Source organism: Hypanus sabinus, chromosome 17, assembly GCF_030144855.1.
Source record: "Hypanus sabinus isolate sHypSab1 chromosome 17, sHypSab1.hap1, whole genome shotgun sequence".
Classification (NCBI taxonomy): Eukaryota; Metazoa; Chordata; class Chondrichthyes; order Myliobatiformes; family Dasyatidae; genus Hypanus; species Hypanus sabinus.
The window spans coordinates 18,339,153-18,365,670 of record NC_082722.1 but is presented as its reverse complement, the minus strand read 5'-3'; the positions used below and the strand labels follow the sequence as shown (position 1 = coordinate 18,365,670).

The 26,518-nt window shown below is 42.8% G+C and overlaps 1 protein-coding gene across 1 annotated transcript in view; it reads right to left on the bottom strand.

Annotated features, from left to right (window-relative positions):
* The window catches only part of hsf4 (heat shock transcription factor 4), a 121,463-nt gene that overhangs the window by 31,877 nt on the left and 63,068 nt on the right, over window positions 1-26,518 (bottom strand). Inside the window, exons 5-8 of the mRNA XM_059993413.1 lie at window positions 18,883-19,010; window positions 11,494-11,618; window positions 11,009-11,084; window positions 8,550-8,614 (exon numbers count right to left, since the gene is read on the bottom strand). Coding sequence (XP_059849396.1) covers window positions 8,550-8,614; window positions 11,009-11,084; window positions 11,494-11,618; window positions 18,883-19,010 — 394 coding nt within the window. The remainder of the gene's footprint in view (window positions 1-8,549; window positions 8,615-11,008; window positions 11,085-11,493; window positions 11,619-18,882; window positions 19,011-26,518) is intronic.

Sequence of the window (26,518 nt, the reverse complement as noted above, 5' to 3'; positions counted from 1 at the left end):
TAGAGCACTACAGAAGTTGGGGGAGAGAGCATAAAAGGAGCAGATTCTGACAAGGCTGGTCCCTTTTAGACGGTGCAGGCACAGTAAATGTCAGCATCAGAGGCCTAAACTCAGCCGCAAATAAGAGGAAGACAGGCTCAAGAAGAGTGGCCATAGTCTGAGTGAGCCAGTGATAGAATGGGAAGGCTTTGGCATGAACGTGTGGAGGCACAGTTACATAATCCTTTTTTAAAAAATGTATAGAGTAGTCATGATGAAATGCTCCTCCTGTCAGATGTGGGAATTCAGGATACCTGATGGTTTCTCTGCTGACTGCATCTGCAGGAAGTGCACCTTCAGGGCCTGACTGATGGGGTCGAGGTGTTTGAGCTGCAGTTGGATGTACCCTGGATCATTTAGAAAGCTGAAGCTGTTCTAGGCAAGACTTTTTGAAGAGGTGGTCACACCCAGAGTACTGCCTTCAGACAGTAGATGAGTGATCACCAGGAGAGGTAAGGGGTAAGTCAGTGCAGGGTTCCTCTGTGGCCATTCCCATTAGGAACAAGTGTACCTCTTTGGTTACCATGGGGGGGGGAGGGTATGATCCATCAGATCACAGCAGCAGCAGCCAGGCTGGGGGCAACTGTGGCCGGCTCTGTAGCTCAACAGGGAAGGGTTAATTTAGGCAGTGTGTTAGTTAAAAGGGAATCGATAGGGACAGGAAGGACATTCTGAGACCATAATAGAGACACCAGGATGGTTTGTTGTCTCCCGAGTGCTTGGGTCCATGATGTATCGGAGTGGCTGCAGGATATACTTAAGGGGGAGGGGTAACAGCCAGAGGTCTGGGTGCATATTGGCACCAATGACATGGGCAGAAAAGGGGAAGAGGTCCTACGCAGAGAGTAGAAAGAGTTAGGGAAGAAGCTGAAGAGAAGGACCTCCAAGGTTGTAATTTCTAGATTTCTGTGCCACCGGCTAGTGCAGGTAGGAATGGGATGATAGTATGGATAAATGAGTGGCTGAGGAGATGGTGCAGGGGATAGGGTTTCAAGTTCTTGGATCATTGAAGCCTTTTTGGGGAAGGGGTGACCTGTACCAGAGGGATGGGTTGCACCTGAACTGGAGGGGAACCAATAGTTTGAAATACTTTTGCAGTGGGGTGGGAACCAGAGCCCTAGGTCAGTAAGGGAAGGATTGGACGGGAAGATAGTTGTCAGGGGAAGTGTTGGAAGGCAAAATTCAAAGTAATGGGTACTGTAAGTTGGGTCAGACAGATTGAAGTGTATAAATTTCAACAATGGAGTATTATGGGTAAGGGTGATGAACACGGAACTACGATGTTGTAGACATTACTAAAGCCTGGTTGAGAGAGGGACAGCAACTGGTGATTAATGTACCAGTTTTTCAAAGTTTTAGAAAAGACAGAGGAGGTAAACGAGAGGGGGTGAAGTTAGACAATAGACAATAGGTGCAGAAGTAGACCATTCGGCCCCTGGAGTCTGCACCGCCATTCTGAGATCATGGCTGATCATTCACTATCAATACCCAGTCCCTGCCTTGTCCCCATATCCCTTGATTCCCCTATCCATCAGATATCTATCTAGCTCCTTCTTGAAAGTTGTACTACTAATCAGGGACAGCTGCTGTCAGGAGGGGTCAGACACTGAGTCCATTTCAATGGAACTCAGGGATAGGAAGGGTGTAATCATACTGATGGGATTGTACTAAACCACCCCCTCCCCACCCCGCCCAGCAGTCTTCAGGACATTGTGGAATGGAAATATAATCAGATTAAGTGAAAGTGTAAAAATAATAGGGTTATTGTCATGGAGGATTTCAACTTCCCCCATATAAACTGGGATCATTTTAGTGCAAGTGGTTCACATGGGGCTGAATTTGTTAAGTGTATCCAAGAAGGTTTCTTAAATCAATATGTGGCCAGTCTAATGAGACGAGGGGCTGTACCGGACCTGGTGTTGGGTAATGAGTCTGGCCAGGTGACTGACCTTTCAGGGGGTGAAAAGTTAGGGAACAGTGACCACAAATCCTTATCTTTCTGGACAGTTATAAGTAAGGATAGGTATGGTCTTTTAAACTGGAGAAGGTCAAATTATGAGGGCATTAGGTAGGAACTAAGGAGAGTTAATTGGGAAGATATTTTTTCTGACAAGTCCACATCAGACATGTAGAGGGTGTTTAAAGATCAGTTGCACAGAGTACAGGAAAGGTATGTTCCTGTTAGAAGAAAGGATGGGGATGGAAAGATAAGAGAACCTTGGTTGTCCAGAGAGGTGATGAATTTAGTCAAGAAGAAAAAGGAAAAGAATGTAAAACTTTGGAAATTGGGATCAAATGAAGCACGAGGAGTATAAAGAAGCCAAAAAAGAACTGAAGAAGGGAATTAGGAAAGTCAGGAGGGGGCCACTGAAAGCTCTTGGCAAGTACAATGAAGGTGAATCCCAAGGCATCCTCTACATACATCAAAAACAAAAGGCTAACTAGGGACAGGATGAGACCACTCAAGGATAAAGGAGGGAAGATTTGCTTGGATGTGGAGAATGTGAGTGAGGTACTTAATGAGTACTTACAACATAGAATAGTACAGCATATTACAGGCCCTTTGGCCCACAATATGCTGACCCTCAAACTCTGCCACCCATATAACCCTCCATACACCTTAAATTCCTCCATAAACCTATCGAGTAGTCTCTTAAACTTCAATAGTGTATCTGCCTCCACGCACCAACCACTCTCTGAGTGAAAAACCTTCCTCTAATATCCCCCTTGAACTTCCCTCCCCTTACCTTAAAGCCATGTCCTCTTGTACTGAGCAGTGGTGCCCTGGGGAAGAGGCAGTGGATATCCACTCTATCTATGCCTCTTAATATCTTGTATACCTCTATCATGTCTCCTCTCATCCTCCTTCTCTCCAAAGAGTAAAGCCCTAGCTCCCTTAATCTCTGATCATAATCCATACTCTCTAAACCAGGCAGCATCCTGGTAAATTTCCTCTGTACCCTTTCCAATGCTTCCACATCCTTCCTATAGTGAGGCGACCAGAACTGGACACAGTACTCCAAGTGTGGCCTAACTAGAGTTTCATAGAGCTGCATCATTACATCGTGTCTCTTAAACTCTATCCCTCAACTTATGAAAGCTAACACCCCATAAGCTTTCTTAACTACCCTATCTACCTGTGAGACAACTTTCAGGGATCTGTGGACATGTACCCCAGATCCCTCTGCTCCTCCACACTACCCAGTATCCTGCCATTTACTTTGTACTCTGCCTTGGAGTTTGTCCTTCTGAAGTGTACCACCTCACACTTCTCTGGGTTGAACTCCATCTGCCACTTCTCAGCCCACTTCTGCATCCTATCAATGCCTCTCTGCAATCTTCAACAATCCTCTATACTATCCACAACACCACCAACCTTTGTGTCATCTGCAAACTTGCCAACCCACCCTTCTACCCCCACATCCAGGTCATTAATAAAAATTACGAAAAGTAGAGAAAAATCCTAGGACCTGTAGACTGGCCAGTCTTTCGTCAATTGTAGAGAAATTGCTGGAGAAAATTCTTAGGGATGAGCATTTGGAAACTCATGGCCTAATTAGGGAGAGCTGGCATGCTTTACCAACTTGACTGCGGCTTTTTGAAAGAGGTTGATGAAGGTAGGGCAGTGGATGTTGTCTACATGGATCTTAGTAAGGATTTTGACAAAGTCCCTCCTGGGAGGCTAATCCAGAAGATTCAGATGCATGGGGTCTGTGGTGAATTGGCTGTTTGCATTCAGGACTGGCTTACACATAGAAGACAGAGCATAGTGAGTGAAGGGACTTATTCCAGCTGGACTCTATAATTAGTGGAGTTCCATAGGGACCTGTGTTGGGACCTCTGCTGGATGGAAATGTAGATGTGGGGGGGGGGGGGTTAGTAAGTTTGCTGATGATACTGAGAATAGTGGAGTTGTGGAGATGTTGAGCTTTGGAGAGGGAGCAGAAGAGGTCTACCAGGATGCTGCCTGGTTTAGAGGCATGTACTATCATGAAGGTCTGGATAAGGTTGGGCTGTTTTCTCTGGAGCATTGGGAGGCTGAAGCTGAAGGGAGATCTGATAAGGTTATGAGAGGCATAGATGGAGGAGACAGAGAGCATCTGTTTCCCAGGGTAGAAATGTCTAATACCAGAGGCATTTGCATTGAAGGTGAGAGGGGGAAGGATCAAAGGGGATATCAGGGTAAAACTTCTTACTCAAAGAGTCATGGATGCCTGCAATGGGATGTTAGTAGAGGCAAATGCATTTTAAGAGGTGTTTGGATAGGCAGATGGATGAAAGGAAGACGGAGGGATGTGGACATGGTGTAGGTGGGAGGGATCAGTGTTTGAGTGTTTTTGATTTGCTTTTTAGCTGGTTCAGCACAACATTGTGGGCCGAATGGCCTGTTCTTATGGTTCTATGTTCAAAGTGCACTTAGCTGAGGCCTACCCCTACAGATGGAAATGGAAGGGTCCCAAGTGTTTCTCACCATAAGCACTTACAAAGGGTATAACACTATAATAGGCTTGGGTTTGCAGCAGCATCTGCACCTGCACTCTGCGTACTGTACAAAACTCTCAGACACCTGAACTACATACAAATGTTTGGGCACCCCGGGTCAAAATTTCTGTTACTGTGAGTAGTTAAATGTGTAGAAGATGAACTGATCTCCAAAGTCATAAAGTTAAAGCTGAAACATTCTTTTCAACATTTTAAGCAAGATTAGTGTATTATGTTTGTTTTGTACTATTTTAGAGTGGAAAAAAGAAAAGGAGCACCGTGCAAAAGTTTGGGCACCCCAAGAGATTTGAGCATTCAGATAACTTTTACCAAGGTCTCAGACCTTAATTAGCTTGTTAGGGCTATGGCTTGTTCACAGTCATCATTAGGAAAGGCCAGGTGATGCAAATTTCAAAGCTTTATAAATACCCTGATTCCTCAAACTTTGTCCCAACAATCAGCAGCCATGGGTTCCTCCAAGCAGCTGCCTAGCACTCTGAAAATTAAAATAAATGATGCCGACAAAGCGGGAGAAGGCTTTAAGAAAATAGCAAAGCGTTTTCAGGTAGCCGTTTCCTCAGTTCATAATGTTATTAAGAAATGGCAATTAACAGGAACGGTGGAGGTCAAGTTGAGGTCTGGAAGACCAAGAAAACTTTCTGAGAGAACTGCTTGTAGGATTGCTAGAAAGGCAAATCAAAACCCCCATTTGACTGCAAAGGACCTTCAGGAAGATTTAGCAGACTGTGGAGGAGTGGTGCACTGTTCTACTGTGCAGCGACACCTGCACAAATATGACTTTCATGGAAAAGTCATCAGAAGAAAACTTTTCTTGTGTCCTCACCACAAAGTTCAGCATCAGAAGTTTGCAAAGGAACATCTAAGCAAGTCTGATGCATTTTGAAAACAAGCCCTGTGGACTGAAGTTAAATAGAACTTTTTGGCTGCAATGAGTAAAAGTATGTTTGGAGAAAAAAAGGGTGCAGAATTTCATGAAAAGAACACCCCTCAAACTGATAAACACGGACTGGATCGAACATGTTCTGGGCTTGTGTTGCAGCCAGTGGCACGGGGAACACTTCACTGGTAGAGGGAAGAATGAATTCAAGTAAATACCAGCAAATTCTGGAAGCAAACATCACACCGTCTGTAAAAAAGCTGAAGATGAAAAGAGGATGGCTTCTACAACAGGATAATGATCCTAAACACACCTCAAAGTCCACAATGGACTACCTCAAGAGGCGCAAGCTGAAGGTTTTGCCATGGCCCTCGCAGTCCCCCGACCTAAACATCATTGAAAATCTGTAGATAGACCTCAAAAGAGCAGTGCATGCAAGACAGCCCAAGAATCTCATAGAACTAGAAGCCTTTAGCAAGGAAGATTGGGCGAAAATCCCCCAAACAAGAATTGAAACTCTTAGCTGGCTACAGAAAGCGTTTACAAGCTGTGATACTTGCCAAAGGGGGTGTTACTAAATACTGACCAAGCAGGGTGCCCAAACTTTTGCTTCGGGCCCTTTTCCTTTTTTGGTATTTTGAAACAGTAAAAGACGGAAATAAAAATATAATCTTGCTTAAAATATTAAAGAAATGTGTCATCTTTAACCTTATGCCTTTTGGAAATCAGATCATCTTTTACTCGCTTAGTAACAGAAATTTTGACCAGGGGTGCCCAAACTTTTGCATGCCACTGTATGTGCCTAATATGTACGTAAGTTGAGATGCATTCCATATTGGTTGGAGTTTATAGCTAAGCAGGGAGGAGTGTTGTGAGTGTTTCAGTAAAAATATATTGTTTGATTCATCATTCTTTCTTTATTTAAAAAAATTAATTATGGGCTATATATAAAAATACGTGCATCACACACGTTGTGATGCTACCATGTTATAGGCGTGCACCTTGCTTAAAGCAGAAACCACGTTGGACTTGCATTCCCGTGTTTTGCTTCCAATTAGTTTGTTTTGGAGTTGCAAAACATAGCAGAAGCCAGGTCATTGGGTATATTTAAAGTGAAAATCTGGTTTAAGAAGGCACTAGCAAAGGCAAGCAATAGATCCTGTTTCAGCTTACTGGTAGCTCAAAAGGCAAGAAATTTGACTGAAAACATTACTAATAACACATTTTCCGAAGGAAATTGTGGTAAGCTATCTCCACAAGCAACAAAGTGGTGAGAGAAGCTGATTGGAGGGATGAGGTGTGCTGGTGTGTTGCGAAGTTGAAATGTTGGAGACAGGGTCACGGATGGAGTTGGAGTTAGCTATCTGGAGAGGAGTCATCAAGGCAGAGGAGCTTCGATGCTCGTGCAACTAACCCTGATACGACGTTGGATTACTTTGAGTGCCGAGCCGACTTGGAGAGGTCGAGAACAGCTTCGGAATGGGCAGCGAGGCCTAGGCCACTGCGGCAACTCCCCAGTCCTAATGCGAGGCACAAGCTACTGTCTGGACAATTAAAACGTAGCCCCAGACAGACCGGACAGGCAGGATGTCAGGACCAGAGGTGAGGAGCCCGATTTCGTGCTGAGGCTGTGAGACTGTCGAGGCTGCTGTGCTTCACGCCTGCGAGCTTCGCAGCGGTTTTCCCTGCTAATGTGATGAACAGGGACCCAGGCTTTGGGCCTATTCTGGGCTGCTCCGGGGATTCAAAGGTTCATTTATTATCAAAGTATGTGTGTACATGCAATATACAACTCTGAGATTCGTGATAGCCACAAAACAAAGAAAAAACATGAAAGTCAGTTCAAAGAGAAACAGCAAACTCCACCCCCCACAAAAAAATGAACAGCAATACCATTATCACCCCCCCATCTAAAGATTTAATTTGATTCAGAAGACTGTTTGCTGCTTCTATTGTTTGCATGATTTGTGTTTATTTGGGTTTTTTCAGACTTCTTGTTTTGTGGCTGCCAGTAAGCAGACAGATCTTAAGGATTGTATAATTTATACATACTTCAATAATAAATGTACTGAATCTTTGAAGGTTGATAGGTTCTTGATTAGTGAGGGCATCAAAGGCTATGGAGGGAAGACAGGAGAATGTACATAAGATATAGGAGCAGAATGAGGCCATTTAGCCCATCAAGTCTGCTCTAGCATTTCATCATGACTGATGCAGTTTTCCTTTTGGCCTCAATCTCCTGCCTTCTCCCCGCACCTGTTAATGCCCCAATGAATCAAGGATCTATCAACCTTCACCTTAAATGTACTCAATGACAATGGCTGTGGTAATGGATTCCACTCTCTAGCTAAAGAAATTCCTCATCTCCATTCCAAAAGAAGTTTGAGTCTGTGTCCTCTGGCCTTAGATTCCCCTCCATAGGTCTGGGAGGGAAAATACATCAGCACTGATGGAGTTGGGGAGCACACTCAATAGTTTGAATGGTCATGTCTGCTCCTGCATCTTATGGTAGCATCTATGGAGAATAATATACAGTCAATGTTTTGGGCTGAGACTTTATGTTGCAATGCCCTGATATCTATCCAGAGGGAGATACTGTCTATTCTTGGGGATTCTGATTGTTTGCTACCAGTGGAATGTGCGATGACATTCCCAGGATCTGAAGTTTATTCCATGATAAGGGCAACGAGTTTAGCTTTTACTGAACACAAGTCACATTCCATTCTAGCCGGGCACTCGGCATTTGAAAATCTTCAAGTTTCCTCAATATCAGCTTTTGAGCATGCTACTGAACAAATATGTAAAACTGTCAGCTTTCAAGTTCTGAATATCAGCGATCAGCATCATCTTCCTCTGTGCTCCTGGCAGATTATAGGAAACAAATATTCTCTTAGCCCCAGACCCGAGTCCCAAGAACAATGGAGCCTGAGTTGGCAAGGTTTATTGTATAGCATGGTGGAATATCTGCTCACCGCAGCAGAGAGCCCTGAATGAATGGGTCATCAGGTCTTACTCAGCATTCTGAACCTACTGACTCATCGTTCTCATGGTAACAGGTCAGCTGACCATTCAGAGTTGAGCCTGGCCAGTGAATGGGAATCAGTCACACTCTGGTGCTCTCAGTACTTACAGCTTTCTCTTCAGCCCCATACTGCTGTGGTTTGATTGCAGCTGGCTGACCAGGAACTGAATCAGCTGTTAACAGAGATCAAAGGCAAGTGTTAGCAGAGTGAGTCAGCGTATGACCTGTCACACTCTCCGTCCAGGTCAGGGTTAAAGCCGATTCTGCACATTCTCCCCGTGGCCACTCACCTCCAGCCTGAGCTCCCTCACTCAGTCCTGTGTTTACCCACTTCTTGACCACTGTGTCTCAACAAAGCCCCAAACATTTTCCCTTCTATGACACATCCACACCCCTCATCACCCCACAATCTTTCCTATCCCTCTGCAGTATAAAATCACTTTGCAGGTCAATATGCTGTCAGGCGTGCCGATATGGTGGCATCTACCTGAAGATGAACACTAGTGTTCTGGAAGAAAGGGCTGACTTTTCTCTTCCATGCAGACCCTGGTGGAAGACATGACTTGGCCCGTCGACTTCCTCCTGCACTGTATCAGTTAAATGATTCAAACAATCCTCCTGATTTTAATTTCAGTTGGTTATGTCCGCCAACAAGCTGGAGATGAGATGAAGCATCTGTTTGAGCTCAGAGCAAATAGGGTTAATTTACTCAGTAAACCATCTGTTTAAAGAGTGACCAAAACTGAATTTGTGAAAGAAGAGACAGCAACTTCTCCCAGTCGGAGCAGTGTAATTTTGCTGGAAAAATGCAGTAAATTGAGGATTGTTTGAATCAGTGCAGAAAGAAACCAACTAACCCATCCAGTCTGTGTCTGTCCTTACCACAGTAATCACGTTAGTGCCATGTCAGCAAAGCCCTTATAATTACTTTCACATTTTCTAACAACGTACACGAAGGATTTTGAGTCAATGCTGCCTCCCTGAGCAATCCCCTCAATCTCTGCACTTGGGATTTTCTCTGAAGAGCATTCTGCTTTGCTTTTGACTGACCCTGCTTCCACCACTCTGGCAGATGGTCCCCGGTCAGTGTACTCAGTCTCCCCTTGCAGCTTTTGAAACCTGTCTCACCTGAACGGATAGGTTTCCTTCTATTCTTACACACGAGAGATTCTCCAGATGCTGGAAATCCAGAATAACACGCACACATCCTGATAAAGGGTCTCAGCCCGAAACAGTGACTGTTTATTCCTCCCCATACCTGACCTGCTGATTTCCTCCAGCATTTTACGTGTGTTCCTCCTTCTATTCTTACCGTCTAAATCACTCATAACCAGTTTCAAAGTTCTGGGCAAAAGCTGCAAGGCTTTAATTAATTGTATTAATTTTGATAATTGCCTGCTCTGTTTTTATTGCTTTTAGAGTAATGCCTGTTTCCCCAGTCTAACTTTGCTGCTGTATCCCCCTGTGTATCCAGAATGCTTTCCTTGCCCCCTCAGAAGGACCTTTCACATCCTTCCTAAGGGCCATTGAATAGAATGGGATGCAACACTCCAGAGGCAGCCTTAGCTGCATTTTGGATAGGCTGAACATTATCCGCCACGTTTGACACAATTTACAATATTGTGCAAAAGTCTTTGGCACACAAGATATAGTTAGAGTGCCAAAGATCTTTCCACAGTGCCATGCTCATTAACGTCGAGTGGACAACAAGTTGGTAAATCTGGCGGGAGCAAAGGATGTTGGGAATGGTGGGAGGGGTGTGAGATGTGGCGGAGGAGGCGGCCAGGGGCAAGGGGTGGTGCAGGTGCAGACATGCCCAGCGCTGAGACACCAGGCAAGGCCATTTAATTCCAACTGGTTTATTGATAATTACAGAATGTTTTTCCGGTGCTTCCTGCTCTCTCTCCTCTTTTCCCAACCATGATTCCCCTCTCCCTGTCTCCTTCCCCCCTCAGTCCACAATAGAAACCCCTATCAGAATCAGATTCATCATCATTCACATATATCATGAAATCAGTTCTGTTTTGTAGCAGCATTACAGAGCAATACATAAAATTACTATGGTACCATGCAAAAGTCCTAGGCACACTAGCTAGATATATGTGCCTAAGATTTTTGCACATTATCGTCTCAGTCACATTGAGCAATGCCATCATCAGGCTTATAATATAGTGAAATTACCAGTTATCTGCATCTATATTGAAAAAACATCACTCTACACAGTATTTCATCAGGACAGCATTCATATTGTGAATGAGTGGGCTGCTGTACTGAGATATTAAAAGACTTCATAAACTAAATTTCTCAGGTGAACTTGCTTTTTCTAAATTGGACTGAATGACAGATAGTTCAGGCAGTTGGGAAGGAAGGTAATATGAAAAGGAAAGACTGTTTTTGTACATTTTCTGATGCTGGGTTCTGGAGCCAAACTCCCAAGGATCTGGGAGGAGGTCCCCACAAATTACCCCAGCATACCCCACAAATTACCCCACAGCATAGGCTAAAGGCAACCAACAGGACTGACACATTCTTTCAGGAGAGATCTGACCCTGGACAGAATCTCCCACCTTGTTGATCACCTTCTGCTGCTGACTGTGCTTCTGTTGAAGAGACACAACTTCTCGCCACAAAACTTCATTCTGACTGAAGAGAAACAGAGTGTTAAAGAGAATCCAACCCAAACTCTGAATAAAGACAGTCTTGCTGAAAGTTCAGAGGAAGCTGTTGAGGCGACTGCATTAACAACTTTTTGAGGGACTTTTGGGCAGGTTCATGGGTAGCAAAGGCTCAGAAGGGTATGGGCAAATGGGACGAACTTAGATAGGCATCTACATCAGCATGGGAAAGTGGGACTGCAAAGCCTCTCTCTGTACTCTGTGACTCCATATCTGGGATTGGACTAATACATTTCATGTCCATGTTTACAGCTGAACTACAGGATTTGGAGCTAGATTTTAGATCCATTTTGGACATCCATCTCGTTATATGGACTTAACCAGATCTTATCTCATTACCTCTGCAGGGCACTGAAATGAACCGTGCAGGTACTAACTGTTTCATATCCTTTAGTCGACAGTCCATGCTCTCCTGATGACCTCGCATTAGTTGCATGTCATACAGCAGTTTGCTGACGTCCTCCTGACGTATTTTAGTCTCTTCACTCTTCACAACTGACACCTGGGGTGGAAAGAAAAGAAACTCAGGTTCATTATAGGTTTGCAATCAACTAAGGAGGTTTGCAATCAACTAAGGAGGTCACAAGTGCTCCCTCCATCCAGATGATAAGCACTCATGAAATATTATGCATCTTAACTTGGAAAAATTCTTGTCTAACTCCAAAAATATACATATACTTCCACATTTTCCCCAGAAATTCTTCATCACTTAAAAAAAATCCATGTTTCATATTTTTATTTAGGTTTGTTGAGTATATAACCATATAACAATTACAGCACGGAAACAGGCCATCTTGGCCCTTCTAGTCCATGCCGAACGCTTACTCTCACCTAGTCCCACCGACTTGCACTCAGCCATAACCCTCCATTCCTTTCCTGTCCATTTACCTATCCAATTTTTTTTTAAATGAGTAGCAGTAATATCAAATGAATGAAGGAGTAGGATTGTTAAACATTCATTTCACTTTACATAAGAAACAGGAGCAGGAGTCAGCCATCTGGTCCATTGGGCCTGCTCCACCACTCAATAAGATCATTGCTGATCTGGCCGTGGACTCAGGTCCAGCTAGTTGCCTTTTCCCCATAATCCTTAATTCCCCTGTTATGTAAGAATATATCTCTCTGTGACTTCAATTTATTTAATGAGGTAGCCTCTACTGTTTCCGTAGGCAGAGAATTCCACAGATTCACAACTTCCTAAGAAAAGCAGTTTGTCTTTATCTGTCCTAAATCTATTCCCCTGAATCTTGAAGCTGTCCCCTAGTTCTTGTCTCACTTTCCAGTGGAAACAGCTTTCCTGCCTCTATCTTATCTCTCCCTTTCATAATTTTTTGTTTTTATGATCCCCTCTCACTCTTCTAAATTCCTGTGAGTATAGTCCAAGGCAACTCAATCTCCCCTTACTCTTTCCAAAAGGATGAGGGCATTTACCTCCTTATAAGCCAATCCCCTCATCTGGAGGTAACCTAGTGAACCTCCTGTGTGCCACCTCCAAATCCAATCTACCTTTCCTCAAGGAAGGAGACCAGTGCTCTAGGTGCTCTGTGTAATTGCAGCATAAGCTCCCTTCTCTTAAATTCTATCCCTCTAGCAATAAACAATTGCCTTCTTGATAACCTGTTACACCTGCAAACCAACCTTTTATGATTCATGCACAAGTCCACTTAAGTCCCTCTGGACAACAACAGTCTTTCACTATTTAAATAATAATCTGATATTTTATTTTCCTTCCTTAAACGTGGATGCATTTACCAACATTGTACTCCATCTGCCAGGCCCTTGCCCACTCACTTAACCTCTTCATAACTCTCTGCAGCATCTCCACGTTCTCTGCACAATTTGCTTTTCCACTCAGTTTAGTTCATCAGCAAGCTTAGATATGCTACACTCAGACCCCTCTTCTACATTGTTAATGCATATTGTGAACAGCACCAAATCCTGTGCCTCACCACTGACTACTCTCTGCCTTCTTTTGGCTACTCAATGTTTTATTCATTGCTAATACGTTACTCATATCCCCATACATCCTTACTGATTGATACGCCTCTGGAAATCCAAGTATACAAAATCCATTTGTTCCCTTCTATATCCTCCAGTAAGTTTGTCAAATGGGATCTTCCCTTAATGAATCCATGCTGTGTCTGCCTGATGAAAATAGTTCTTCACTGATGTCTTGTAATTTCTTCCTTACCGATAGCTTCAAGCATTTCCCCAACAGATGCTAAGCTAACCGGCCAACGTTTCGCCAACATCCTTGTTTAAACAATGTTGTGTCATCCAATCCACCCGGACTTGCTTAGCAAATTATTAAATTATTACACACACACACACCAACTATAACTTCAGTTTCCTTCAGTACCCTGGGATGCATTTCATCAGGACTAGGGGCTTTAGGGCCACTAGTTTGCTTATCACCACCTCTTTAGTAACAGTGATTTATATCGAGTTCCTCCTCACCATCATCTTTTTTTGGTATGTGACATGCCCTCCAACGTAAAGACTGACACAAAATTTTCAGAATACCCAATATTAATTCCCCCTCCTCACCTTCCAAAGGACCTATATTCACTTTAGATACCTGCTTTTGCTTTATACTATTATAAAAACTTCTACTGTTTTTACATTTTGTCTGGTTTACTTTCATAATCTATCTTCCCTTTCCTTTATTACTTGCTTAATTGGTTCTTTGTTGCTTTTCAAAGATTTCCCAATCTTCCAACTTCCCATTTCTCTTGGTGTCTTCTTATGTGTCAGCTTTCAATTTGATGCATTCTTTTATCTCCTTAGTTATCCAAGTCTGGTTCTCTCTACCCTTACTGACCTTGCTTTTAACTGGAATATACTTTTGCTGAGCACCATGAAAAATCTCTTTGAAAGACTGTCCCATCATATAGCCTGCATTCCCAGTCCACACTTGCTAGTCCTTCATTCTATTGTAGTCTCTCTTGTTCAGGTGTAATATGTTGGTTTTAGATCACATTTATATGAACAATTCAACCATACTGTGATCACTCTTTCCAAAAGGATCCCTAGCTACAAGTCTCATTGCACAGGATGAGAACTAAGATAGCATTACCTCTTGTAGATTCACTAACAAGCTGTTCCAGAAAGCTATCATGGATGCATTCTATGAAGTCCTCCTGATGATTGCCTTGATCAATGTGATTCAGCCAATCTATGTGCAAATTAAAGTCCCCATTCCATTCTTACATGCATCATATATTTCTTGGTTTATGATCTTGCCACTCTGTTATTATTTGGTGGCCTAAAGAGAACTTCTATTTACTATTCCTGATCTCTACTCTTCTGGGCAGGATTAAAAATCCTCAATCTAAATTCTTCAGTCTAGTTTTTTCTTTCACATTTGTGCTTTTCCTCTCTCCTTCTGTGGTAGGTAACTTGGCCTGAAATATAATCAAAACCAGGAACAAGTCGCTTATTCACGGCACACTTCAAGCATTTAGGAGATCACAAGCTGCTTTGCAGATAAAATTCTGAATTTTGACACCACTACTGCTTCACAACAATGGAATGAATGGTTACTTCATCCGGTTTCGCTGATTGTGTGGGTTATATTTAACCTGTGCTGTGAAATACGCTGTGGGACAGCACTGCATCATAATGGTTCACACAACGCTTTACAGCACCAAGGTCCAATTCCCACCTCTGTCTGTAAGAAGTTTGCACTTTCTCCCTGTGACAATAATGTTTCCCTCTGACTGCTCCACTTTTCTCTCACATTCCAAGGATGTATGGGTTAGGGTTAGTAAGCTGTGGGCATGTGACGTTGGCACCAAAAGTATGGCAAAACTTCCTCAGACTGACACTGATAATTGATGGGAACAATGGACTTCACAGTAAGTTTCAACGTTTCAAAGTTCAAACTGAATTTGTTATCAAAGTACATATGTCACCATATACAACCCTGAGACTTGTTTTCTTGGGGGCATGCTCAATAAATCCACGAAACACAATGAAAGACAGCAACAAACAGGATGGACAAACAACCAATGAGCAAAAGATAACAGACTGTGCAAATATAAAGTAAGAAAAAATGAATAATAATAAATAAACAAGCAATAAATATTGAGAACATGTGATTAATAATTCTTAGAAGTGAATCCATAGTGATGAGACAAGTGAAATTGTGTGAAATTATTGCCTCTTGTTCAAGAACCTGATGGCTGAGGGGTAGTATTTGTTCCTGAAACTGGTAGCATGAGCCCCAAGGCTCCTGTACCTTCTTTCTGATGGCAGCAGCTAGAAGTCAGCATGACCTGGATGGAAGGGGGGTCCCTGATGATGGATGATGCTTTTCTGTGACAACGCTTTGATGTAAATGACAATATTTCAAAGATAATGTGAAAGATAAAGCTAATTTTATCTTTACTTGGGACACCAAAAAATTTCCATGTAATGGAATCATTCACATCCATCTGTGACAGCAAGTAAGGCCATTTGGGGGAAAGCAAATTATAGATTCCATCAGCATCTCCCGGGGATGTACTCTGAATTACCTCCTCCCAGAGCCTGAGGCTAACAGGGTTTGAATTCCATGGGACCTACTCTCAACTAAGTTCCTCCCTGAACCCAAGTATAGAGGGTTGAATTCCATGCATGCAATGAAATAGAGATTGCATGATAAAACTACATTGAGGAAACCAACAGAAGTCCAATATTCTGAAAAGAATTTAATGTTGTACTAAACCACTTTATAGCCAAAAAGACAAGCACTCTACGTGGCAAAATAGAATCCACAAAGGTAAAGAGTAAAGGAACAACAAAATATTTAATGATAAAGTTAAAAACTAACACAGACCTTAGCAAGATGCAGAATTATTAAACCTGATTCTGATTCACAGTATAACATACAAGATATCTTGCCCATAACTTTTCAAAGTTTCCCTAATTCAGCAACTGGTCCTATAGACTAGATATCTGCATACCCCATTTGCCAATTTAAGGAACCTGAGAAGATGAAATGACAAAATAATAGTTAAGATTCCCTGACATGTTTGGAAATTATGGAGTCTGTAATGAAGGACAGAGTAAATGAACCCCATCTTAAGCAGCAGCTCAGAGGGCCATTTCACAATGCAAATCTTGTCTAATGAACCTGATTAAAATGTTTAAAGTGAAGCCTTCTGCAACAGAGAATGGGTTGTTTATAGATAGTTAATACAGCTACCCAGATATACTCAATAATGTCCATTATAACAAAGTGCTAGCAGAAGTTAAAATTTGGAAAGCTGAAGACAACTTATTGATCTAATGATGAAATAGGTTAAGCGGCAGGAAACAAAGTGGGTAAGTACGGTACATCAATTTGGCAGGATGTTCCACAAATTACATCATGCCGAACAGTAACTATTTATTGCATTTGATAAGTTGCCTAGATGATGGGATAAAAAGGCACAAACATCACACAAAGATGAATGGCAACCACGAGGATGTTAATCCTTGAAAGAGTAGCAAATGGATTTCAAAGCGGAGAAATATGAGATTATCCACTTCTGAATTACAAAGTATAGAACAAGACACATTCTAAACAGAGAAAAAATTGTTTGCCATAGGGGTTGTCTAAATAAACCTACTGCGATCCTCTACAGCAGGGGTTCCAAACCTTTTTTATGCATTGGCAAGGGGTCATGGACCCCAGGTTGGGAACCTCTGTTCTACAGGGATTATTAAAGTGCCTTGGATAAGTCATGAAAACCATCAAGAATTCAAATGCTGTACTAAATCTTTTTCCTGAAATGAAGACGGAAGAAATGTTACGTATAAATATAAAGACCCTTTGGTGCACAGTGGGGAAGAACGTGGAGGATGTGCAGCGTTGATTTATCACTGTAACACCTGAACTCCAAGGGTTAAATTACAATAAGACATTACATAGTTCGTCTCAATTCCTGGGAATACAATCTTAGCTTGTTGCTTTCTAAGGAACTTAGATTGTGAACAGCTTATCTAATCAAACTTTTCAATCAAGTTGGCACCGATAGGAGATCGAAAGAAACAATTTCTGTTGTTTGGACAATCTAGGACGAACACTCAATTGATGAAGGGACTTGGTCTAAAATGAAATGAAATATTCATTTGTATAGATGCTGCCTGACCTGCTGAGTTCCTCCAGCACTGATCTGGATTTCCAGAATCAGTAGAATCTCGTGTTGAGGAATCAATTGAGAAGTTAAAGGTAAGCTTTCCAATGGTCAATAAATTTTCTAAGCACAAGGCCTTAGAAGCTTGAAATACACTGCTACAAATGTAAATATTTGCTATAATGCATTCAGTGGCCACATTATTAGGCATACTTGATTATGCAAATAACTAATCAGCCAATCATGTGGCAGCAATTCAATGCCTAAAACATGCAGGTGTAGTAAAGAGGTTCAGTTGTTGTTCAGACCAAACATCAGAATAGGGAAAAAATGTGTTCTGAGTGACTTGACCATGGAATGATTGTTGGTGCCAGAAGGGGTGGTTTGAGTATCTCAGATCTCCTGATCTGCTGATCAGGAGTATCTGCTGATCTCCTGGGATTTTTGCACACAACAGAGAATGATAGACCAAACAAAATGTATCCAGTGAGGGGCAGTTCTACTGGCAAAAACGCTTTGTCAATAAGAGACGTCAGAGAAGAATGGTCAGACTGGTTCAAGCTGACAGGAAGGCAACAATAACTCAAATAACCACGCCGCGGTTTGCAGAAGAACACCTCTGATAAAAACAAGATGTTGAATCTTGAAGTGGTTGGGCTACAGCAGCAGAAGACCACAAACAAACACTCAGTGGTCACTGTAGAAGGTAAGAAAGTGGCCACTGGGAGTAGCTGTCAATGTTAACCGGTAAAATGAATGCATTATCAACCTGTATTAAATCAATGGAGAATTTCTCATTCTACACTCTGATACATCTAATATTCAGTATAATTAGGAGGTGCAAATATCTGACATCCTGGTGAAAGAGAACATTGATAAGGAATGGGTGGCAGAAATTTGTAGCAGGGTCTGGGGATTAGGAATCATCATAGCAATAAATACTCTTTGAAGGTCACTCGTCCCTAGAGCAGGCGTTCATTTCCTCCTTTATTTTAACTCACCTCTGACTGAAATTTAGCATCTCCTTCCATTATGAATGTATACACAGGGGTCACAGTACCTGTGACTTCCATTTGCTTTGCCTGCTAAGCTCACGGTTCAAGGGGAAGGTTTTCTACAGATGCTAGATTATCAGGAATCTTTGCTTATGGACTAACATTGGACTCAAAATGCTCAAAATATTTCCTGTCTTCGCCTTCAACTCAAACCCAGGCTCAGGTTTCACCTGTCATTTATAAAGTCTCTTCATGAATACCCGTCTTGTTACAGTGCAAGTGGATTTCCCCTGACGCGGGAAGCCATTGAGTAAACAGCAGCTCATAGAACGATTCATTCTCAATAATTATCCCTGTAATCTATTCGCCACATTCACAATAACTCTCCTCTGCATACCAGGGGCCATTTACTGCATCCAATAAAACTACAGACCCAAGCGCTTTTAGGTAAACTGGAGCCCATAGGGGAGACGCATGTGGTCAAAGAAAGAATGGGAAATCTCCACACAGGCTGCAACCGTGGTCGGGAGTGAGTGCGGGTCATTGGAGACGCGAGGCAACAGCACAACTAGCGGTGTTGCTCGCTGCCGCCCTTTTATGGAGCTGACGGGAATCTGGCTTGGAGCGAAGGGCGTTGGTGTTTCATTACAGAACAAGCTGAAGTCCTCACCTTTCTCCTGATGTGTTCCAACAAGTGCTCCTGGCCACGGAGGAAGTACACGTGCTGGAATTCAGTGTCGTCCCGTTCTGGTTTCACCAATCCACTCTGTTCAATATTCACCACCTTCCGGAAGCCGTCTGAATCAACATATCAGAGAGAAATACAGCTTCTGTGAGCAAGCAGAAGTTTCTAATAAAAGCAGAAAGTGCAGCGAATGCTCAGCAGGCCAGGCAGCATCTTGGGAGGTGGGGGAGGGGTGTGGGGAGAGAGAGGAGGAGGGAAAGAGAGAGGAGAGGGGAAAGGGAGAGAGAGAAAGAATGTTTCAGATCAATAACAGTTCAGAACTGCGAAACATTAGAGATAAAGCAAGTTTCAGCTACAGAGAAAGCGAGAAGAGGGAGAGAGGAAAGGTCTGATGGTGGAAAGCTGAAGTAAGGTTGAAAATCTTCAACAGCCCAGCAGCAAACTTCTGAAACAGGAAGAGGAAATTTGTGCATTTCCCAGTTCTGTTACAAAGTCATTAACCTGAAATGATAACTCTGCCTCTCTCTCTCCACATAAGCTGCCTGCTCTTTCCAACATTCACTGCCAGCCGCTTTCCTCCAGGTTCTGCGGGCTTGTAAACATGTTAATCCAGTGAACTGCAACGTTCCCAGAACTTTTTGCCGACTGACAGTTAGGAAACACTCGGCTTCAATGTAAGCCTGTCTAAATCTCAAACCACAATGCTGTGTGGAGACCCTCCATAGTTAACCTGTTAATTGTCAACTGTGGTGCTAAACAGTTAGCTTCTTGGTAATGAATCCATTAACTATTTGTCACTCAATATTATAAACTAATGCCAACTGCTATTTACGTTTATTTAGCATTTGCATCTATCATATCCCAGGGACCAGCGGATGGTAACCGGGCATATAGAGTGATGAGTGGACACTTGCCCATGGTGTATATCATAGCTGGTCTGAACCACAGCTGGCAGCTGCCTGAAGTAAGATACAGTAGGAAGGGCACACCAACAATGTCAGAGTCATGGAATCACGGGGGGATACAGCACAGAAACAGACCCTTCAGCCCATTAGATCATGTCAACCATTACTCACCCATTTAACACCAATACTACATTAATTTTATTTATTTTCTTTCAGTCTCCCCACGTTCCAACACTCACTTACACATACACACACACCCCCCTTTGGGATGGGAGATGAACCTGGGGCACCCAGGGAAAAACATAGAAACACCACACAGGGTTTGAACCGCTGTCTCTGGCACTGTGAACCAGTAGCTCTATAAGCTGTACCACTGTGTTATCACCAGAAACAACCACCCTTCCTCATCTGTGCTGTAAAGCTCCAAACACTTGTTTCTTCAACTCCAGCACATTGAATTTCCACACCACTTTCAACTCTAGCCCTCAAATCTTCCAACTCCTTTCTTAAACCTTGCTTCTCCCTTATCTAAGATGGAGCCTAAAACATTCTTCTTTGACAATGCCATTGGTCTTCTATCCTAATATCTCAGTCTATTTCACCTAACAATATTTCATTAAAGCATTACAAAATGCAATTTAATGCTGTCATATAGTGAATGAAACACAACATTTGTTAACACATGAACCAATACAAAAAGAGATTTTTTTTTGGTATTAAATCATTCCAGCTGTTCCTGTCTGAACAGTGCGAATGGTCTGAAAAGTGCATAGTCATAACATGGAATAGAAGACAGAGCGTGGAGCTGGCTGCTCACCATTTCCAATTCCACCAACAACTGAGGAATGTGCATTAGGCCCTAACATCATGGATAAAATGGGCAACAGTGCCCATGGGGCACTTGTGTCGTGAGAAGGACCAGTGAGTGGTTGGTGCCCGTCCGCCCGCCGTGGTGCCTCCAAATTAAATTGGAGGTTAGCAAGTTGAGATTTCTCAGAACTCTGACAGTGACTTTAGATTTTAGATTTAGAAAAACAACAGGACACCAGGCCCTTCCAGCCCAATGAGCCTGTACTAACCAGCTACACCCATGAGAGCAATAAACCTACTAAGGTCTACGCGTTTGGAATGGGAAGAAACTGGAGGAAACCATAGAGTCACAAGATCACAAACTGCTTCTAGACAGCGGCGGCAATTGAACACTCACTGCTATATTATTGTGCCACCCCAAACTTGATGGCAAAGCTGCTTGACGGAGTGAAAGGATTGCAACAGTGCCCGAGGACGAGGTTCAACAGGTGGATGAAGTAATGAGAATGGACCGACTGCTCCGATAAGACTTGAAATTGGCAGAAAGTAAATTGAAAGCTTGATTGTAGAAATACACAGAGTTAGAGTGGCAGTTTAAAGATGATAAATATAGTCAATATTTCCTGATGTGGGAACATAATCACTAATTTCCAGCTTTGCTTTCAGTGCCATACTCATTGGGTGGAATATTCCAGCTTTGGTAATGGTAAACCCAAGGGAAGGGTTATACTTGAACTATTTAGTACAGTACAATAATTCCAGCTATCTGTTAAATGTTTTTCAACAGTATAATTCATTTTTACATTTTATACCCTCCACCTGTTATACCCCCTCCTCGTGGGCTATTGCAGTCCTCCCTCCCTCTCCAGTGAGCAGCTCTGCACTTGTTTTAAAGTACTTTACCTCAAATAAAATTTAAGCAGAGATTGGCAGCAAGTCAGCATCAAAGCCCTAACAAATATCAGGTTGCTAAACCCCGATTTAATTTGATCCTGCCCAGAACTGTTCTCAGCTGCAGGCACCAGACAAAGTGCTGAATAGGTCGGGTCTGGTACAACTGAGAGCTGTGATCCTCCCCTCACAGAGATATTAATGATTGATAGATTTCTCCAATGCAGCTGCCTATGTAACAGAAGAACACATCTCCTGCACATCCGTGCGTCTGTTGCTAATGGATACTGTGCTCTACTACACACAGCTGTCTCTGCAATGGATAGGCATCTGCCTTCAGGGGAGGGCTCAGCTTGTAGGCCTGGAGAGAACCACAAAGAGAAGGAAGAGGGCACAAGGACCTAACACACATATGGAACTGTAAAGATGAAAAGCATTGAAGAACCAGGAGTTAAGGTTGATCAGCAAGGAAGTTCTGATGCACGGGCCAGATTTGGTGCAGGGGCATGAAGAGGCACCAGGGCATGGAACATGGGACACCAGCCTTCAGCACTTTGGACTAATCAACCCCACAGATGGCAGTGGTGAGACTGAGAGAAAAGTGGAGCCTGGTAATAATATGGAAGTGAAACCTGACAGCGAGAACAACTAACTTAAAATCTAATATTTGTGTGTGTTCCATTAATTCTCAGAAACACTGATATTATAATATAACTAGCATGCGTACAAAATGACTGAAAATACATGAATCTCACCATTTTTAAACATTCAACATTAAACAGAAACCATGACAGGGTGTACTCAAGATTTCAGAGTGATACTGCCATAACCAACATTTCATTCCTGTTTATGTCGGAGGTAGAGTAGCACTGATTAAAAATCAAAAAATGTATGGTTTTGTAGAGAAGAAGGGACAGAAATTCCAAATGAGAGAAATGACACTGATTGCTATCCAGGAACAGAATGCTACAAATATCACTCTATAAAAGGACACAGTGTTAATATTGGACAGGATATGGAGACAGAGTTGGAGCAAATGAATCGGAGAGGAGCCAATGTGGAGCCTGTCCACTTAATCCAGGAGCAAGGCTAGGTCAACCTAAGGGCCGAGCTGATTTGAAAAGGTCGAGTACTGCCGTGGGCTGGGTGGCAGGATACAGGCCCAGAGCCTATCCAGAGCCTACCTGGGACCCAGGTCCTAGAGCAGGGCACGATCCGGTGTTTGGACGATTTAAATGCCGGCTCAGACAGACTGAAAAGGTAGTGATTGGGACCGGAGGCGAGGGTTAAGCCAATTCTGCTTGCTCTTCCGCGAGATTCACTCCTCTCTCTGTGGTGCCAAAGCTGTGAGACTACGCCAGCTGCTATACACTTGGTACCCGCGAGCTTCACAGCGATTTGCCCTGTTGTGTGATGAACTGAGACCGAGGCTATGGGCCTACCCTGGTTGCTGTGGGCTCCGGACTCAATTTGGTTTGAACTGCCATTGCTTGATTGTTTGGAAGATTTGTGGGGTTTTTTTCCCTCTTTCTCTGTGCATTGGGTGTTGGTCTTTTTTTTAAATTGGGTTCTTTCTGGTTTCTTGCTTTGTGGCTGCCTGTAAGCAGGGAAATCTCAAGGTTGATGAGAAAATGTGTTAGGCATGGCAACCCTCATAGAAAGATCACCAACCGGATGGGATAAATCTTTTACCTAAGAGAAGGATGAATATTGCAGAGACTGTAGCTGCAGCTGCTTCCCCAGATAAGAGAGCACCACCAAAGGATTGAAAACAATATACAGTAAATTGGGACAAGGAATTAATCTCGCAATCACAGACAAGCCAATCCAAGGTCAGAGGTTGGGAAACTTCTGGAGGTAACAATCTTGGCAAAACTAATTGGCTTTCAGAAAAATGGGTTCAATTAATGAACATTAGCTTGAACTTGAAAGATAATGTTGATGTATAACTAATATTTTTTTTACATATTTCAGAAAGGCAGCATACGAGACAAATAATTACAGGCCAGCTAGCCTTACAGCAGTGGTAGATGAAATACTGGTGAAAATTCAGTGCAGCATTTATGTTAATTCAGAAAGACATGGATTGCTTAGAGAGAGTCAATCTGGATTTCTTGTTTCAGTAATTTGAGTTTTTAGAGGAGGTAGCCAAGGAGACTAATAAAGGCAGGGAAGTCAATGTTCTCTACATAGACTGGTAAGGTATGTAATAAGACCCCATTTTGTGTGCTGATCTCGAATTCCAGATTCATGATTGTTTGACATTCTTCAGTACATAAGTGCAAAGGAGAAATAAATGACTGTTATTCTAAATTCAATGCAGGACAAAAGAACACATTAAATCTAAAATCGATCCTATAAAACAAATGTACAAGTAACTGTATAGTGCGGCTGTATACACATACATTATACAGATTAGCTTATATACAAAGACTGACTGTACATAGAGTGATGCTAGGTGCAGGAGTATCTGACAGGAAATAGCACATGAAACCTACTTGGATCCAAAATTGGCTTAGTGATTAGAGACCGTGGATAGTGGCAGAAGGATGTTTTTCTAACTGGGACATCTGTGACTGATGGTCTACCCGAGGGATCATTGCTAGGACCTTTGCTGTGTGTGATACATATTAACGAATTGAATGAGCATTTAGGAAGAATGATCGGCAAGTAGATGACACAAAAATTGGTGATGTTGTGGATAGTGAGGAAGTTGCCTAAGGTGACAGCAGGATCTAGAGGAGCTGAAAAGTGGTAAATGGTAGCTTGGTAGATGGGGATAAGCTGGTTGTGGGGATGCACGGTTATTTGCTCAGACCTGGGCACATCTTCCTGTATATATTTTGTATTCCAAAGTACATTTATTATCAAAGTGAGTATACTTTATGTAACTTTCATCTCCTTGTAGGCAGTCACAAAATAAAGAAACTCAATAGCAGCCATAAGAATACAAGACATCGAATACCCTACGTGCAGAGAAGAAACACAAATCGTGCAAAAATAAAAGCAAGCAAATAACGTTCACGAAAGTGAGTCAGCATTCACTGCAGCAGATTCAAAAGCCTGATAGTTACAGGCCACAGCCTCAGTTCAGTGCAGAGATGGGTAAATCTCACAGAGCAGCAAGCTGAACTGGCCCAGCCCTGACACCCTGACCTTTTCAATTTGGCCCAGCACTTAAATCATCCAAACTTCGGGTCTTTCCAGCATCTGCAGATTTTTTCTTGTTTGGTTCTTTTCTTGCTCTTAGACCAGGACCTAGGCCCTGCAGCTTTCATATGCTCTCGGGCTCGATCCCCACCATCTCAATTTGGCCCATACCCAGCCTTTCCAATTTGGCTCAGCGCTTAAATCAATCAGACCTCAGGTCTTTCTTCACTCTCAGGCCCAGGCTCCACCTTGACTGTGCCTCACCTCAGTTCTCCCTCCAAATCCGCTCCAGCAATGGCCAAACATTGGCTCATTCCCTACTGCCTTTGAGATTTCAGTACACGCCGCAGAAATGGAAGGTTGTACAGGCGATTCAAAAGCTCAACTCTGACAGAGAAGTTACAGGCTATTGTTTGCAGTGATCATTTACCAGAAAAGGTGTGTTTAATAAAGTATTTAGTTGTTTTGTTGTTTTATTAGCCACTAGTGTCACCGAGATTCACCAGCGCCATCTTAAACCAGAAACCAATGTTCTTTTGTTTATGTTCCATTTCCTTGCTCTGTATCTGTTTCCATTCACTTACTGACCAGATAACCTTGCTTACATCTTGCCCCCATGGTCATCCCAGTTTTACCCTATTGGAGACACATCCTTCCCTTCCCTAGCCTCCCTACAAGCTTATTTTACCTGCTTCTACATCAGAGCATCAACTTGAAGTGTTAACTTAATTCTCTTTCCACAGACACAGGCTGACTTGCTGAGCGTTCCCAGCATTTTATGCATTTATTTTGGATTTACAGCTTCTGCAGTTTTTTGACTTTTAGATTACACAGCAAGTTGTGATCAGAAAAAGCCATGCAAATGGTAACTTTCAAAAGAGAAATGGGCAAGTACTGAGTGAGAGAAAAAATACAGGGTAACAGAGGCAGAGCCTGTGAATAGGAACTTAGGTGGATCGACAAAGGAGCAGTGAATTGAGTTAAACAACAACACACACAAAATGCTGGTAGAACACAGCAGGCCAAGCAGCATCTATAGGGAGAGGCGCTGTCGATGTTTCAGGCCGAGACCCTTCGTCAGGACTAACCGAAAGGAAAGATAGTAAGAGATTTGAAAGTAGTGGGGGGAGGGAGAAATGCAAAATAATAGAAGACCGGAGGGGGTGGGATGAAGCTAAGTCAGGGATGGGCTAAGAAGGGGAGGAGGGGCATTAACGGAAGTTAAAGAAGTAATCCCATCCCTGACATATTTAGTTGTTTGCCTGTTCTCCATCTCCCTCTGGTGCTTTACCCCCCCCCCCCTTTCTTTCTCCTGAGGCCTCCCGTCCCATGATCCTTTCCCTTCTCCAGCTCTGTATCCCTTTCGCCAATCACCTTTCCAGCTCTTAGCTTCATCCCACCCTCTCCGGTATTCTCCTATCATTTCGCATTTCCCCCTCCCCCTCCTACTTTCAAATCTCTTACTATCTTTCCTTTCGGTTAGTCCTGATGAAGGGTCTCAGTTCGAAACGTCGACAGCGCTTCTCCCTATAGATGCTGCCTGGCCTGCTGTGTTCCACCAGCATTTTGTGTGAGTTGTTGTTTGAATTTCCAGCATCTGCAGATTTCCTCGTGTTTGCTCAGTGAATTGAGTTGCCTTCTCCTGCTTCGTCACTTTCTGCTTTGAGCTCAAGTTGAGACACACATTCGGTACGAAATGTAACCATGCATGCACAGCAAAACTCTGCAGCAGAATGGTGTCATTGTGGTAAATATGTAACTGCAACAAATGATATAACATTAAAACAAAATGGGAGAAGGAAGGAGGGATAATTATATCTGAGAAAGAATGGACAACAATATGGAGATATTGTTTTATATATATA